Below are 18,074 nucleotides of genomic sequence, written 5' to 3'. Positions count from 1 at the left end.
GTAGTCAATAAGTCCAGGAAGAGCAGAGAGTCCCATACAGGAAAAATCCAAGGAGAAACACACCAAGGCACATGTTAATCTAATTATCAAAAATTAAATACAAAGAACAAATACTAAAAGCAGCAAGGGAAAACAACAAATATTATACAAGGGAATCCCCATAAGGTAAACAGCTGATCTTTCAGCAGAAAATCTGCAAGCCAGAAGGGTGTGGCAGGACATATTTAAAGTGATGAAAGGGAAAAACCTAAAATCAAGATTACTCTACCCACCAAGGATCTCATTCAGATTCGACTGAGAAATTAAAACCTTTATAGACAAGCAAAAGCTAAGAGAATTCTGCACCACCAAACCAGCTTTACAACAAATACTAAAGGAACTTCTCTAGGCAGGAAACACAAGAGAAGGAAAACACCTAAAATAACAAACCCAAAACAATTAAGAAAATGGTAATAGGAACATACATATCGATAATTGCCTTAAAGGTAAATGGAATAAATGCTCCAACCAAAAGACATAGACTGGCTGAATGGATGCAAAAACAAGACCTGTATATATGCTGTTTACAAGAGACCCACTTCAGGTGTAGGGACACATACAGACTGAAAGTGAGGGGATAGAAAAAGATATTCCATGCAAATGGAAATCAAAAGAAAGCTGGAGTAGCAATTCTCTTATCAGACAAAAAAAACTTTGAAATATAGACTATACTATTACAAGAGACAAAGAAGGGATCAATCCAAGAAGAAAATATAACAATTGTAAATATTTATGCACCCAACATAGGAGCACCTCAATACATAAGGCAAAGACTAACAGCCATAAAAGGGGAAATTGCCAGTAATGCAATAATATTAGGGGACTTTAACACCCCACTTTCACCAATGGACAGATCATCCAAAATGAAAATAAATAAGGAAACACAAGCTTTAAATGATACATTAAACAAGATGGACTTAATTGATATTTATAGCACATTGCATCCAAAAACAACAGAATACTCTTTATTCTCAAGTGCTCATGGAACATTCTCCAGGATAGATCATATCTTGGGTCACAATCAAGCCTTGGTAAATTTAACAAAACTGAAATCGTATCAAGTATCCTTTCTGACCAAAACGCTATGAGATTAGAAATCAGTTACAGGGGGGAAAAAGAGTAAAAAACACAAACACATGAAGGCTAAACAATACGTTACTAAATAACCAAGAGATCACTGAAGGAATCAAAGAGGAAATCAGAAAGTACCTAGAGACAAATGACAATGAAAACATGACAACCCAAAACGTATGGGATGCAGCAAAAGCAGTTCTATGAGGGAAGTTTATAGCAATACAATCCTACCTCAAAAAACAAGAAACATTTCAAATAAATAACCTAAACTTACACCTAAAGCAATTAGAGAAAGAAGAACAAAATAAATCCAAAGTTAGCAGAAGGAAAGAAATCATAAAGATCAGATCAGAAATAAATGAAAAAGAAATGAAGAAAATGATAGCAAAGATCAATAAAACTAAAAAGCTGGTTCTTTGAGAAGATAAACAAAATTGATAAACCATCAGCCATATGCATCAAGAATAAAAGGGAGAAGACTCAATCAACAGAATTAGAAATGAAAAAGAAAAAGTAACAACTGACACTGCAGAAATACAAAAGATCATGAGAGATTACTACAAGCAAATATATGCCAATAAAATGCACAACCTGGAAGAAATGGACACATTCTTAGAAAAGCACAACTTTCCGAGACTGAACCAGGAAGAAATAGAAAATATAAACAGACCAACCACAAGCACTGAAATTGAGACTGTAATTAAAAATCTTCCAACAACAAAAAAAAGCCTAGGACCAGATGGTTTCACAGGCGAATTCTATCAAACACTTTGAGAAGAGCTAACACCTATCCTTCTCAAACTCTTCCAAAATATAGCAGAGGGAGGAACACTCCCAAACTCATTCTATGAGGACACTGTCACCCTGATACCAAGACCAGACAAAGATGTTACAAACAAAAAGAAAACTACAGGCCAATATCACTGATGAGCATAGATGCAAAGATCCTCAACAAAAGACTAGCAAATAGAATCCAACAGCACATTAAAAGGATCATACACAATGATCAGGTGGGGTTTATTTAAGGAATGCAAGAATTCTTCAACATATGCAAATCAATCAATGTGATAATCCATATTAACAAATTGAAGGAGAAAAAACATATGATCATCTCAATAGATGCAGAAAAAGCTTTTGACAAAATTCAACTCCCATTTATGATAAAAATCCTCCAGAAGGTAGGCATAGAGGGAACTTACCTCAACATAATAAAGGCCATATATGACAAACCCACACCCAACATCATTCTCAATGGTGAAAAACTGAAAGCATTTTCCATAAGATCAGGAACAAGACAGGTTGCCCACTCTCACCACTATTATTCAACATTGTTTTGGAAGTTTTAGCCACAGGAATCAGAGAAGAAAAAGAAATAGAAGGAATCCAAACAGGAAAAGAGGAAGTAAAACTGTCACTGTTTGTTGATGACATGGTACTATACATAGAGAATCCTAAAGATGCTACGAGAAAACTACTAGAGCTAATCAATCAATGTGGTCAAGTAGCAGGATACAAAATTAATGCACAGAAATCTCTTTCATTCCTATACACTAATGATGAAAAATCTGAAAGAGAAATTAAGGAAACACTCTCATTCACCATTGCAACAAAAAGAATAAAATACCTAGGAATAAACCTACCTAAGGAGACCAAAGACCTGTATGTAGAAAACTATAAGACTCTGATGAAAGAAATTAAAGATGATGCAAACAGATGGAGAGATATACCATGTTCTTGGATTGGAAGAATCAACGTTGTGAAAATGACTCTACTACCCAAAGCAATCTACAGATTCAATGCAATCCCTATCAAACTACCAATGGCATTTTTTACAGAACTAGAACTAAAAAGTTCACAATGTGTATGGAAACATAAAAGACCCCAAATAGCCAAAGCAATCTTGAGAAAGAAAAACAGAGCTGGAGGAATCAGGCTCCCTGACTTCAGACTATACTACAAAGCTACAGTAATGAAGACAGTATAGTATTGGCACAAAAACAGAAATATAGATCAGTGGAACAGGATAGAAGGCCCAGAGATAAACCCATGCACATATGGTCACCTTATCTTTGATAAAGGAGGCAAGAATACACAATGGAGAAAAGGCAGCCTCTTTAATAAGTGGTGCTGGGAAAACTGGACAGCTACATGAAAAGAATGAAATTAGAACACTCCCTAACACTGTACACAAAAATAAACTCAAAATGGATTAAAGACCTAAATGTAAGGCCAGACAATATAGAACTCTTAGAGGAAAACAGGAGGAACACTCTATGACATAAAACACAGCAAGATCCTTTTTGATCCACCTCCTTGAGAAATGGAAATTAAAACAAAAATAAACAAATGGGACTTAATTAAACTTAAAAGTTTTTGCACAGCAAAGGAAACCATAAACAAGATGAAAATACAACCCTCAGAATGGGAGAAAATATTTGCAAATGAAGCAACTGACAGAGGATTAATCTCCAAAATATACAAGCAGCTCATGCAGCTCAATATCAGAAAACAAACAACAGAATCCAAAAATGGGCAGAAGACCTGAATGAACATTTCTCCAAAGAAGATATACAGATCGCCAACAAACACATGAAAGGATGCTCAACATCACTAATCATTAGAGAAATGCAAATCAATACTACAATGAGGTGTCACCTCATTGTGATATCTCAGAATGGCCATCATCACAAAATTTACAAACAATAAATGCTGGAGAGGGTGTGGAGAAAAGGGAACCCTCTTGCACTATTGGTGGGAATGTAAATTGATACAGCCACTATGGAGAACAGTATGGAAGTTCTTTAAAAACCTAAATATAGAACTACCATATGATCCAGCAATCCCTCTACTGGGCATACACCTTGAGAAAACCATAATTCAAAAAGAGTCATGTATCATAATGTTCATTGCAGCTCTATTTACAATAGTCAGGACATGGAAACAACCTAAGTGTACATGAACTGATGAATGGATAAAGAAGATGTGGCACATATATACAATGGAATATTACTCAGCCTTAAAAAGAAACAAATGTGTAGTGAGGTGGATGGACCTAGAGTCTGTCATACAGAGTGAAGTAAGTCAGAAAGAGAAAAACAAATACTGTGTGCTAACACATATGTATGGAATCTAAAAAAAAAAAAAAGGTACTGAAGTACCTAGGGGCAGAACAGTAATAGAGACATAGACATAGAGAACGGACTTGAGGACACGGGGCGGGGGAAGGGTAAGCTGGGACAAAGTGAGAGAGTGGCATGGACATACATATACTACCAAATGTAAAATAGATAGCTAGTTGGAAGTAGCCGCATAGCACAGGGAGATCAGCTCGGTGCTTTGTGACCTCCTAGAGGGGTGGGATAGGGAGGGTGGGAGGGAGGATGATGCAAGAGGGAGGAGATATGGGGATATATGTATACATATAGCTGATTCACTTTGTTATACAGCAGAAACTAACACACCATTGTAAAGTAATTATACGCCAATAATGATGTTAAAAAAAAAAAAATGGTTCCAGAAAGGTGATCTTGCCTAAATGAGAGAAGGCAGGAAATAGCACATTTGGGGAGGAAGGTGAAAATAGCCTAGGACATTCTAAATGGGGGTGCTGGGGAGACAGATAAATAAGGATCTGGGTCAGCAACATAAATACAGGACTCAGGGTTTGGAATAAGGTCACCATCATGGACAACTATGGTGACCAGGATGAGCACTACTCACCAGAAGAGAAAGCAGAGGATGAAGAGTGTCCATAAATGTTAGTACCACCCATTTCTAATTACCACGCTAATCTAGAGAGCCTGAGTCTTTCTTCTTTGAAATTATATGTGATAAACAGCATTTGAAACAAAAAGAGAAGAAAAATGCAAGTTCAAAAGCTCTTGAGCTCTTACCCCTTGTCAGCTTTCTGAAATGAAGTGGCCACTTTGACGATGTTTTCAAGATCCTGACCCCTTCAAACAAACAAACTCAAGTCAATGAAGGAGCTAAAATGTCTGATCTGTGTTCAGTGAAGAAAGCAAAACTCCAAGTGTTATCAGGAGTTACTGAGTTTAACTGAATAACAAAATAGTCTGTCATGTCAGCTCACGGCATTCACACACACACACACACACACACACACACACACACACACACACACACACCAGTCACTCCACCTGGGCATTGGCTCTGCCATCTACTGCTCACTGAAATAACTGCAGTTTCTCCTAAAGACTGATATTGGTTGTACACAATTTATATACTTAAAAGGATATGGATAAATTGGGAGGTTGGGATTGACATATACACATTACTATATATAAAATAGATAACTAATAAGAACCTGCTGTATAGCACAGTGAACTCTACTCAGTACTCTGTAATGGCCTATATGGGAAAAGAATCTAAAAAAAAAAAGGGTGGATATTAAAAAAAAAAAAGGATATGGAAAAAAAATTCAATTAACTGCAAAAGTAAACACAGAAACATGTTCCGAAGTTTTTCTACCAACCAAGGAGCATTAAGCAACATATTCAGATGATCAATTAGTCCCTTATATGAGGTGAAAGTATCTGTCTTCTTATGTTTCCAAAGGGAAAGAAAGTACATTTAAAACTGTAGCTGAGCTTGAATCCCCTCTGGTCTCCCTAGGTCATGAAAAGGAATAATTAGGGAAATCCTTACAGCTTTACCTGTAATTAAGACCTGTGCTTCATAAATGATATCTTAGAAAGTTAATAGGGTTCCACGAAGATAGAATTTTGTAGACAAGTAAATTTGGGAAACATAACTGACTTTTAGAGATTTGGAATATGTATAAGCACACTGAAGGTTCTGGGAAGTTCATGATAGAGAGCTCTATTCCATTGTGTTTCCTAAACATGTAAGCCATTAAATGCTTCTTTCACAAAACATTCATTGACATCTTGTGGCACATGGGACATAGTTTGGGAAAGATAGAGATAGAGCTGTACCTTAAGGTACTAAGTACAGGGTACTCTCCCCAAAGGTAAGATACCTGTGTGATGCATGCCTGAGAGTCAAGGGAGATAATAAAGAAAATAAAAATATGTAAGTTTGGCACTTTGGAAAATGTGTTTCAGTCAAAAAAAATTGTCTAAAAAAATTGGCTTATTATAATGGTTAAGATGGTAAATTATGTTAGGTTTTTAACCATAATAAAAAAATTGGTTTATCATATTGATAGATCTATAAAATAACATTGTTCAAAAACTAATTTTAAAAATAGTGTTTTTCAAATAAATAAATAAATATCCAAAACAAGTACTAAATTGGATGGGATGTTCAAGACAACAGGCGTAAACCAGCACTGTCAGGGGGAAACCTTGCTCAAAAGCATCAGTGCAATTTGTAAGCCTTTTTCTGATGGTGCAGGTGAAGCTGAATATGATCTTGTCATACAGCCAGTTCTAGGCAAAGCTTTTGCAGATGTTCAATCAAATAACTATATTTCCACCTATTCACTTACACGTCAACAACAGCGGTTTTCCTGTCTTAAGGGGTTTAATCTTATTCTGTTATCATGTTCAGACAATTTTGGTTGCTCATAATGTAATGCTTAGAATAGAAATAAAAGTAATAAAATTCTGTAGGTACATATAAAAACATTTATTACCCACTATTGAAGTCAGCTGGAAAACTGATTTGTCTATTTTATTATTAATTTTAGGTATGTTTGTGTTCCAACAAAGCATACTTTATCATATCTACAATTACACAGATATAGATATATAGATATAGACCACTATACCTTATATTTCTTTCAGCAGATCTGCTGGTTTCTGTATATGCACTTGGTTTAGGTGGACATATCTGCCTATATTTTTCAAGTTAAAGATAATGTCTGTTAGGTAAGAAAACACTTCTCTGTTAGATTTAAATTTATGAGAAAACATTTACATTCAAAGAGATGAAAGTGTGTTTGAACAATACCACTACTGGAGATAAAAATCTTCTAAATATGTTCATGTTCATTTTATTTTAGTTTCCAGTCATCAATAAAGAATTTTTACACTTATCTCTATTAGATAATGATACAATATTTAAAAATAGTAAGAATCAGGGCTTCCCTGGTGGCTCAGTGGTTAAGAGTCCGCCTGCCAATGCAGGGGACACGGGTTCCAGCCCTGGTCCGGGAAGATCCCACATGCCGCGGAGCAGCTGAGCCCGTGCGCCACAGCTACTGAAGCCCGCGCCCTGGAGCCCGTGAGCCACAACTGCTGAGCCCGCATGCCACAACTGTTGAGGCCCACGTGCCTAGAGCCCGTGCTCTGCAACGGGAGAGGCCACCTCAGTGAGAAGCCTGTGCACTGCAAAGAAGACCCAACGCAGCCAAAAATAAATAAATAAAATAAAAAATAATAAGAAGAAGAATCATTTTTTGTTAGGTATCAGAGAGATTTTTTTCTCAAAGACTTATCCCATTTGAATACTATCAAGAAATATGTTTTCTCAGATAAGATGGTAAAGACTTTCATATTTCCAGTACACCCACCACATTGAGAAAGACCACACTGAGTTGTTAGAATTAAATTTTACAGTACTAGGTTCTGTTACAATTTGTGATATAAGACTTTTCTCTGCTGTTTTTCTAAGTATCTGATTGGCCTACTTATACATTCTTGCTTGTTCTCAAGAAATTATATTCAACTATTTTTTTGTACTCCTGAGGACATGTGTTAATTACATAGGAAACACTTCCCTTTCATATTCTTTCATTAAAGTCATCTTGCTGTGATTAAAGTAATCAGGGTTTTAACATGCAAGTTGTCCTCATTTTATATTTAAGATCATTTGTGGAAGAAATAAATTAGAGTAGTAAAAATGGATTAGACCAGTTCCCATGGAATCTAGCTTCTTTTGAATCTGTACAAGGTCACTGCTCTAGAGTCCCGAGTTTTAGTTTAGAATTTAGGTGGTACTAACACCAACTTTTTTTAGCCCCCTAAAAAATCTTATTCAAATTAAGATTTAATTATTCAGTACTATCAGAGTAAAAGGAAAAATAATGTAAGATAGAAAGCCTGAGAAGTTATTTTTAAGAGTATAATTATAACCGTTGCACAAATTAAAAATTATAAATCCGGCCTATATTTTAATTAATTCAATGAAGAAGTATTCTCTTAACATTAAAAAAAAGTATCTTCTCCCAAGGACAAAATTTCAAAGGTACTGTGAAATTTCACTGAATAGAAATTCAGACCTGGGTTTTTAACTCTTAGGTTGAATGCCTAAAGCTACACAGCCCTGCCACCCAATCAGCATTTTCTGGCTGAAGTTACCCCCTTAATAAAGAATAGTTCTCAAATTGTCTTACATGTTGTCAAAAGAATCACCATCAAAAAGTAAAAATACAAAAGAATCAAAGGCAGGCCATTAAGCAAATCTAATGTATTCAGTCTTCATTGAGATACCATTTTTTAAATCTCTCAATAATAATGGAAATGTGCCATGTAGGTCTTGAAAAACAGTTCGATACGATATGATTAAACTGTTTAACAGGAACACATGGGAAGATGTTCAGATCTCTGAATTTGTTTTTAAGTATTAATTATAGAGCACTGGAGATTCAAAGTAGAAAAGCAAGTCTGTCTTTTTTTCTTGGTTCGGAGACAAGTTAATTAGAACATTTTTTCAAATTTTGTGATAGTTTTGAAATAAATTACAAATGTCTCAATTAAAATAAAACTAAAGAACTACCCACTTCCTGGACATGACTACTGTTTAGTTTCTATATTGAAAGTACTTCCATAAGACAAGTAATGGCCATAAGTATCCAACGACAAACATAAATACACGTTTGTGTGGGCAAATAGAATTAGAAAATCTTTCCAAGTGCTTCTTCAGTGAATATGCACACAAAACATACCCATGATTTGCACAAAACAAGTCACAATTCATTTGCTTTCATCTCCCTTGAACTTCATTTTGCAAGAAATTCTGGAGTGCTAGGTCTTACCTGTTATCCCGCCTCAGCTGGTTAGGAGATGAAACAGGAGAACTGGGCTTTGGAGGTATTGGAGGGTGAACAGTTGGTTCCCTTTAGAACAGAAACAGCAGTTCACTTCACCATGGAAACACGTAAATTTTAGCATCTATTCACCAAATGCATTTATTGTCTATATGGAAATAGCTCATGCATCTTACAACCCTTGTGCATGAGCTACCTGAAAGGCCAGGATCTTTGGAGCTCTAAACTTTAAATAAGTCAAATTACAGGTATTTTAAAAGTTCATTTAATCAGATTTTTGGAAACCCTGTCCTCCCCAACTATAGTTTGAAACATAATGTGTTCTTTAAACAGCTTAATATTTTACTAGACTGTCTCACTCAAGTTGTGACATTTTGGGTCAGCAGTGCACAGCATAGTAAATGGTTCTTGGGCATTAACATATAAGCTTCTTTAGGAATTATGCCAACTATCGAGCTGCTACGGAAACAGCAAGAAAGGTTTTTAATTGCACAGACCTCAAGGTGAAGTTGATTTGAAGCTCTTAACTAAATCTGACTTAAATATTGTCAGCACAGGCCAGTTTGATGCTGGCAAAGCTTACACACACTGTCAGCCTAAACTTTCCAACAAAGTGCCAAGGCAGCCTCTGAGCCGGCATGATTTGATCACCCAGGAACTAGAGCAGGCAATTATGGGCATATATGGGATGCAGTCAGAACTTTATCTAGGGCATGTCACCCCCCCACCCTGAAACTCCCACCTCAGTGGTTCCCCATTATCCTCAAGATAAACTCCATGAAAGTATCCCTGTGATCTAGACTCTCTGTACCCCTCTGGCTTCTGCAGCACCTTAGGGAGCAGGTAGGCTCTGGGGTCAGGCTGCCTGAATTGCCAGCTGTGTGACAATGGCCTAAACTGATTCCATTTCTTCATTTGTAATAACTCTTCCAATAGGATTGTTGGGGTGTTGTCAGGCCTGAATGAAATCATGATTTTATCTAACACATTTATTGGTAGCTTTCTATGCACATGGCACTCTACAAAGTGGGTAATTCCCCTGTTCTCAAAAGGCTTTCAATACACAAATAAATATATGACAGATGAAGAAGAGTACTAAGAAGAAAATAAAACAGAGTAAGAGAATATAGAGTGATGGTGTGGGAACACCTGTCTGTGATGTGAAATTTGAGCCAAGACCTGAAGGAAGTGATAAAATGAGCCATGAGGATATCGGAGGAAGAGCATATAAATATGGGCATCATCAGGTTCGAGATGGCATCTAACCCTTGAAACTGGATGAGATCACCAAGGAAGTCAGTGCAGGTAGAGATGAAAAGAGGGCCAAGCACGGACCCCTGATCCTTGCAATGTCCAGACATCAAGAATATGAGAAGGAAACAGTAAAAGAGTCTGAGAAGAAGTAGTCAAGGAGAAAAGAAGAGAAATATGAGGGTGTGGTTCCGGGAAGTCAAGTGAGACAAGTGTTTCAAGAAGCATTTGATCTGTCAAGTTGCATTTGGCCATGCCAAATGCTACGGACCGAGCAAATAAAACAAGAGTGGGGAGTTACCATGGTGTTGGCAATACGGTGGTCATTGTTAACCCTGATAAGAGCAGTTTTGATGGAGCAGTGGTGAAAAAACCTTCTAGGAGTGGATGTAAGGCAAAATGGGAGGCAGAGGCATTGATGTAGGTACTTCTTTTGAGGCATTTTGCAGTGAAGAGGGAAGAGAAAAATGGGAAGCTACCTGAAGGTTGATAGGTCAAGGAAGGTTACTAGAGTATGTAGATATGTTGATGGGAATGATACAGTTAAGACAGTAAATTTGATGGTGCAGGAGAGTAAGCAGAAAATTGCTAGACTTGGGAAACCAGGAGACCTAGGGCACAAGGAGGGGGAGGTTGGTCTTGGATGGAAGCACAGAGAGCTCACTCATTTGATCCTCACTTCAATCCCAGAGATAAGTATTCTGCTTCTTTCTATTTTACAGATGAAAAGACTGAGGCACAGAAAGTGAAAATAAATAACCCATGATGATACAGCTGTTAAGGGGCAGAGTGAGAAATCCAAACCAGGAAGTCTGGCTCCATAAGCCCTCCCCCAGCAGTGCTGCCTTTCAAGGACTCTTTGGGCAACACCAATGGCTTAGTTGAGGTTAAGGCTCATGGAATTAAAATAACTAAAATAAAAATAATTTTCTTTTGCCATGTTCAGCTGCTTTGGGAGCAGGAATGGACTAAACAGAGAGTTGGATTTAACGAAGTTTCTAATTCAGCCAAGAAAGTGGAACAAAGAATGATGACAAGGGAAGGGGTATGCAAGGAAGTGATTACAGCGAGGGAACGTGGGATCTGAGACGGACATGGAGGGAACTGAGGATATGAGGGGAGAGGAGCTGTTGAAAGATGGTAGAATCAATGGATTGGTGGTTGTGGTGGGGCTGGAGAACTGGAATCAGAGGACTAGCGGGACTGAGCTGGATAGAGTAGATAAAGCGTGAGTAGATAGAAAATGGAAGCCAGAAAGGGAAAGCTTTGAAATTGAAGTTTTGTAGTGTGTGTGGTTACTTACAAGGGCAAGATCTACCGGGGGCTGGGGTAGGACAATGGACAAGATCATTGGAGAGAAGATCAAGAGAGTGAAAGGCCAGGATGGGGAAGGATCCACTATATGGATTTGGGAATCAGCAGGCATTATGACAGGAGGGATGTTTGTGGGAGACGATGAATCCAGTGCCAAAGTCTCCACGGAGTGAGGGTGAGTGGCTCAGAGACCTTTGGATGACTCCAGTGAGGAAGAGAAGCTCATGATGGCGTGGCTTCAAAGAGGATGAGGAGTTTTAGGGAGGAGGGAGTTAAACTTGATAGGAACTAGCAATATGGAGCAAACAGGATCCCGCCTCTTCCTCCAGACCCTGTGATACATGGGATTAGAAGAAAAGCAGCCCTCACTGAGAGACGAGCCTGAAGAGGAGCAAGTTTTGATGATACTGAATGATGTATCCAGGAAGGTTCAGTGAACAGGTTTGAGGGGTTGGGATGCTGTTAGGTTGGGTCATGTTCAGCGATGCACAGAGCTCTGTGGGGATGGTCCAGGTGACAAGAAATGATCTGATTGGAGTTCCCATGGGGATCCATGGCCACAGGGATGGGGGACATGAAGGAATTAGTCCTGAAGCTTTCTGGCAGTGTGGTAGTGAGTTCCTGGGTGATGGGCAGTGGCGAAGCAGACACAGAGCCTGGTGGGTCTTCTGGTTCTTGTGTTGATGGTGGCTTTGAAGCCAGCAGGAGGGCATGCAAAGCATTAGAGCACCTCCTGGCTCAGTTTAAGTGCTGTGGCTGTTGTGCTCGTCCCATACAAACCCAGCGCTGTAGCTGGGCCAAACCACTTGCACTTCCTAAACCCATCTCACCACAACAGCACATTCTTTCTTCTCTCGAGCATACCTCCTCCCTTTCACCTGGATACTCGCCTTAGCCTTCAGACTCTATCTTGGGGATTACTGTCTGTAGTGGTACCCAACGCTGTGGTCAATACATTTCTACGTCTTCCCATAGCACACCTTCTTCACAACTCATACCATGCTGTTCTGAATTACACAGATTTTTTTTGTTTCCACCCTGCCTGGACTGAAAGCCCTAAAAGGATAGTTGTATCCCAAGTACTAGGATTATATATGATGTTGGTGCCCAAGAAAGATGTGTTGAAAGGTGGAGGGATTGGCTGAAATTCTATTTGGTAAGGAGGAAAATGGGTACTGAAGAGTGGCCTAAAACTTTAAAAATCTGTTCAAGTTTAGCTGTCCCACAGAAGTCCATTGTTGATTCCACTACCTAATACCTAGTAGGTGCTGGGCGCTCAGATGAGTTATTGAGTAACATGATATGCCTGGAAAAAAATAATTTACAGGATAATAGTTGCCCCATTCTAACCTAATGCTAGATTTTACAATTAGATATTATTTTATTTATATTGATTACCATCATCTTCCCTTCTCAAAACATATCCCTGCATCGGGAATAATTTAATGTCACTCAAGTGATAATGTGTGTTTCATGTATCTGTGTCGATTAGCTGATTATATGCTTCTCTTCCAGGGATAGAGGAAAGGGTAAGAAGGTGGTCAGTCCCATCTATTAATGACAAGGCACTGGATATCTGAAAACAGGCAGGAGAGCAGTAACAAGAAGGAAGGGAGGATTACAAAAAAGGAGACAAGGGATGGTGCCCAACTTTGCTTATGCCAGAATCACATTGATAAAAAGCTAAATTTCTTCCATGCAAAGTGGCTAAGCCCTCAAAGAGGTGGATAAATATTGACTGTGTCTGAGAGTCAAAGATGAGTAGAGAAGATCTGGGTGCACAGGAAAGAGATGGCTTGGGGAAAGAAAAGCTAGGCGTGCAGTTGTGAAGGCGAGGAAAAGCAGAGGAGCGTATTTATTTCTGAGGGCGATGCATTTACACGCCTGTTGGCCTGGGCCAGGGCAAGTCCACACTGAGGGCAATCCACCTCAAAGGAGCTTTCATTTGCATCTCTGCAGTGACAGCCACAGATGACAGAACCCCGGCCCTGGGGACAATGAGAGGAGTCATTCATGCCGTGCCAGGAGCTCGAGGCCATGCCAAGCAGGGGCATTAGAATGTGAGAGCGAGGCAGGAAGCTGTGGCCCGGAATGTTTTGAAGAGACAAAAACGAGAGACATTCATGTGGAATGATCGTGTTTGAACACCACTTTGAGACACACTGTTTAAGCTTGGATGAGTCGACCCTGGTTCTCCCCTCTGTCTTTCCCTCAACCCCATAAGACATTTGCAGGGTCAATGACACCACACTGGTGGCTATAATTGTAAAGAATAATTTTCAGGAATCAAAAGGCAGCTTTCCCTAGCAACATGTGAAAACTTGCAGATTGTAGCCCAAAGGCCAGAGCTAATAGAAATAACACTGTCAACTTGTTTATATTTCCTCATTTTAATACGCTGCTGCAAAGATCACTTTTTGCATTACGGCTTTTTTGGAAAGCATGCTTGGCTCTGTTACTTCTGTTCCAGATTGACTTTGAGAAGAACATTTCTATTACTCAGCACAGGTCAAGGTTGAAAGAATAATTGACTCTAAGAGTTGATGGTGAGTTTTCTTTTCACTTTCCATCATGCTTAGCTTTTGTGTCCCATAAATAGAATTTTTATTCCAACAATGGCAAAGGAGAGGGAAATTATATTTTTTGAGTAACATGCCAACTTGGCCAAGTTCTCACATACTTTATTTTATTCAATGCACACATCTATCCTGTGGAGTGTATATGTTTTTTGTTTTTTTTTCACTGAGTCTTAAAACAAGGTGAGTAATTTGCCCTGGATCACACTGCTAGTGACTCAGCCAAGGTTTTAATCTAGCCTTTCTCATGACAAATCCCATGCTTTTTCCTCTGTCACACTGTATCAAACCAATACTCTTCCAGGTATGACCAGTGAAAATCTAAGAACAATAGGTTGTCCTGCATTATTTCCTTGTCCTAGACAGCATCAGTTCAAAAAGCACTTATTCCACAACTGCCCTAGTTATAATGTTAGGACACATAACAACGTATGAGGCAAAGTTGGGCATTCAAAGACCAGAAAAGGTGTGGTGTGGTCCATGGTCTCAAAGAGCTTACAGATGCAAGGCATTCTAAAGATTCAAAAGAATCTTTAGATTCTTTGCTCAAAAGAATGATTGCTGTAACAATGTCTTACTTTCAGTGGCCAAGGACCATTTCAATGAGCCACACCACAACAATGGAGCATTCAGTGGACTAAAATTCCAGAGACCTAGGTTTTAGACTAGTTTTGCCACTAACTTTGATTTGATCCTCTCTGAAGAATCTGTTTCTTCATTTACAAAAGAATGAGACTGGTCCAGATCTGTGTCTGGTAAACCACTGCATGACCATGGGAAGGCAGAGTGATTGCAAGGAATCCTCAGTTCCACAGAGCCCTGAGGACTTGCTGTGGATTAAGTACCTTGAACATTCATATACTGCACTTTCTAAATGTGTGTAGATTCAGTTGTGGTTAATAAAATGTAAATTAGTATAATTTAGGTTGGATCTATAAGAGCTCAAATAAACTTTAGCTGCCAATAGACACAGAGGGACAGAAATTTTCAAGTATTGCAGAATTCATAGCAGCACATTCTGAATTAGCTTTCTCCTCATTCTATTCAAACAAGACTTTTCAAAAATAATAAACCTTGACTCAGGTTAATGTTCTAATTACTCTGAATGTATATAATGTGTATTCTAGGGATTCAGATAAGATTTTTAAATCACTATACTTTGACATTTTACTGAGAGTACTAGACTCCTAATTTTTACATGACAGATTCTAGTTAATACAAGAAGGTTTTTGTTTAGATAGGTTTTGTTGAGATAGAAATAAATATATAGTATGATTTAATTTAACATAGTATGATTTAATTTAGGGTGACAGCAAACTTTGTAGAAGGTTTGGTACCAATAGAGTTAAAAATGTTGCAGCATAATTAGAAAAGCTACATTTTACCGTTTATAGCTACAGACAGAAAAATATAATTGTAGTGCAAGGTTGCCATAGCAACCCACTTCTCAATCAGGATTTTTTTTCCTCCTTCAAATCTACCAATCAGCTAAGTGGAAGTGAAAACCACTGAAAGAGAAGAGGTTGAAACAAATATGGATGAGAAATTATGAAAGTATGTAGCAAGCATTTAACAATATGATAATTTCCTATGTGTGTTTCCAGTATTTTAATTTTATCACATATTATATAGTTTCTTTTCTGTCTTTGGAAATGACTACAGAAAAAAACACATTGGTTTTTTGGTGGTGGTGATGGCTTCACTGTTGCTCCTGAATCATTAGAATGGGTAACATCATAAACATTCATATTGTCTGTTAAACAACTACCTAAACTGGGTTTCAGTGAGTTTCTTAAATGAGCTTCGTATGCCATTTAAGCACTGCATCTCTATGTCACCTAAATACAGAATCAGAAGCACTTGAATTTACCATGAACTGAATACCGATATGGAAAGGTGGGTTCTGAAATCAGAAGCAACTTCAATATCACCTTCCTAGAAATGCTGTGCCTATGTTTTATTGTGATTTGACTGAGCATCTCTCATGAATGGCACCTATCATCCACGCCATGGGCTCAAGCCCTGGCAAATGTTATCACTCTTTTGAAAGACTCAAAGATGAGAAAAAGTTTAAGAACTTGAAAAATTAAGACACACTCTAGTGCTTGCTGACAAACTGCTTTGTGTCAGGCTTTCTGATAAATCTTAAAATGAAAAAAGTGGGAAAGGAAAAACTTTCACTGGCTCTGACCTTCTAAATTTCTGTACTGATGACATGTATATTTTCTTTTATACATATTTCAGAATCTTTAGTACACAGAGCTCAAATTACATAAAAGCAAAGCATTAACTCTTAAAATAGAAGCAATCTTCTGAAAAGGTACCTAAGCTTATCACAAATTACAAATATCTACCCATAATGTCTTACACAAAAAGGCATTTTTCTACATGGCATTGAATTTGTAATTACTGGATTTACTGCTATCACTGAACATAACTGATCATGGATGAGTGCAGAGAATGCCTCTTAGACAGGAATCCCATAGTTCTACACACACGAGTAGACGCAAGCACGTGTGAGCTCGCATGTGCACACACGCTCAGAGCCCGTGCTCTCTGGCGTTAGAACCTTTGCCGCTCCTCTCCTTTCTGCTCGGAGTGGCTCCATCCCCACCTCGCCTCTGCACCTGGCTTACTCTTATTTCATTCTTTAAGGTTTACCTCAGGCATGTCCTCTTTTGACCCCACTGTACCCCAAACACATTCTCTATTGCCTCCCTCTCCATGCTCCATATTCTGTGGCTACGTCAACCTCAGTGTTTATCACCCCCCAGGACCCGCTCTCAGTCAGGGCCTGCCTTCATGGGTGGCACTCCTCTCTCAAAATGACTCCCTGACAGACTCTGAGTTTCTTGAAATAGGGACTGGATCCTACTCATTTTTGTATTTTGTATTTGTATTGGCCTCTAGCAAAGTCCTTTGCTAGCACATAGTCAGGGCTCAACAAATGTTTTGGAAAGAGAGAGAATGACTGTTTAAACAGTCATTATATGTTAAACACAGAGAATAAAGCCTAATGACAAAAAGACAATAACGGGTCGAGGGAAACTCCTTATCTTGTAAATACTAAGATGTATTGGGCTTCCCTGGTGGTGCAGTGGTTAAGAATCCGCCTGCCAATGCAGGGGACACGGGTTTGAGCCCTGGTCCGGGAAGATCCCACATGCCACAGAACAACTAAGCCCGTGCAACACAACTGCTGGAGGCCATGCACCTAGAGTCCGTGCTCTGCAACAAGAGTAGCCACTGCAATGAGAAGCCGGCAAACCGCAACGAAGAGTAGCCCCCGCTCACTGCTACTAGAGAAAGCATGCGTGCAGCAACGAAGACCAACACAGCCAAAAATAAATAAATAGATTTTTTTAAAAGAACCTATTAAGATGTATTAAAATTAATCAATCAATATGTACTTATTGATAAATTACTATGGGTAAATTTATTGATGAGTCAAAGGGTTATAAGATGATGCCATCTAGTTGATGAGTATGCCCCCAAAAAGTAATGTTTCAAGGTAATGCACAATTAATTGCCAAGTGAGGGTTGCAGACAATAAACTAACATTCTGAGTTCAAAGGATTAAAAACAACCTTTTGGCCTGAGAAAGCTGTGTGGAGGAATTAAGATTCAGACCAGACTCTGAAGGATGGGCTGGTTTGGGATGGTAGAATGCGCCCACCTCCTCTACCTTCACCCTGCCTACCTCTCATCACACCTCACCTTAACCACGTAATTGCACTAGTTATTTTCCAGTTTCTCCTCTATCATTGGATGTGTAGAAACATCATGCTTCAACTTTCATTTTCTTCTCATTTAGTATTTTCTCCATAGGTAACCTCTCTTTGAATATA

At 38.6% G+C, this 18,074-nt stretch overlaps 1 protein-coding gene across 8 annotated transcripts in view; it reads right to left on the bottom strand.

The window, feature by feature from the left end:
• SCEL (sciellin) overlaps positions 1-18,074 on the bottom strand; it is a 226,792-nt gene that overhangs the window by 70,728 nt on the left and 137,990 nt on the right. For all 8 annotated transcript variants that reach the window (XR_012327720.1, XM_073795331.1, XM_073795335.1 and 5 more), the window contains 3 exons: positions 9,074-9,154; positions 6,866-6,931; positions 5,007-5,066 (listed from right to left, as the gene is read on the bottom strand). Coding sequence is in view for 7 of the 8 variants with exons in the window: in XM_073795331.1 (XP_073651432.1) it covers positions 5,007-5,066; positions 6,866-6,931; positions 9,074-9,154 (207 nt within the window). In the remaining variant the exon portion in view is untranslated. The remainder of the gene's footprint in view (positions 1-5,006; positions 5,067-6,865; positions 6,932-9,073; positions 9,155-18,074) is intronic.

The sequence above is a fragment of the Tursiops truncatus genome, chromosome 18 (genome assembly GCF_011762595.2).
Source record: "Tursiops truncatus isolate mTurTru1 chromosome 18, mTurTru1.mat.Y, whole genome shotgun sequence".
Lineage (NCBI taxonomy): Eukaryota > Metazoa > Chordata > Mammalia > Artiodactyla > Delphinidae > Tursiops > Tursiops truncatus.
This window is presented reverse-complemented; position numbering and strand designations above follow the sequence as displayed.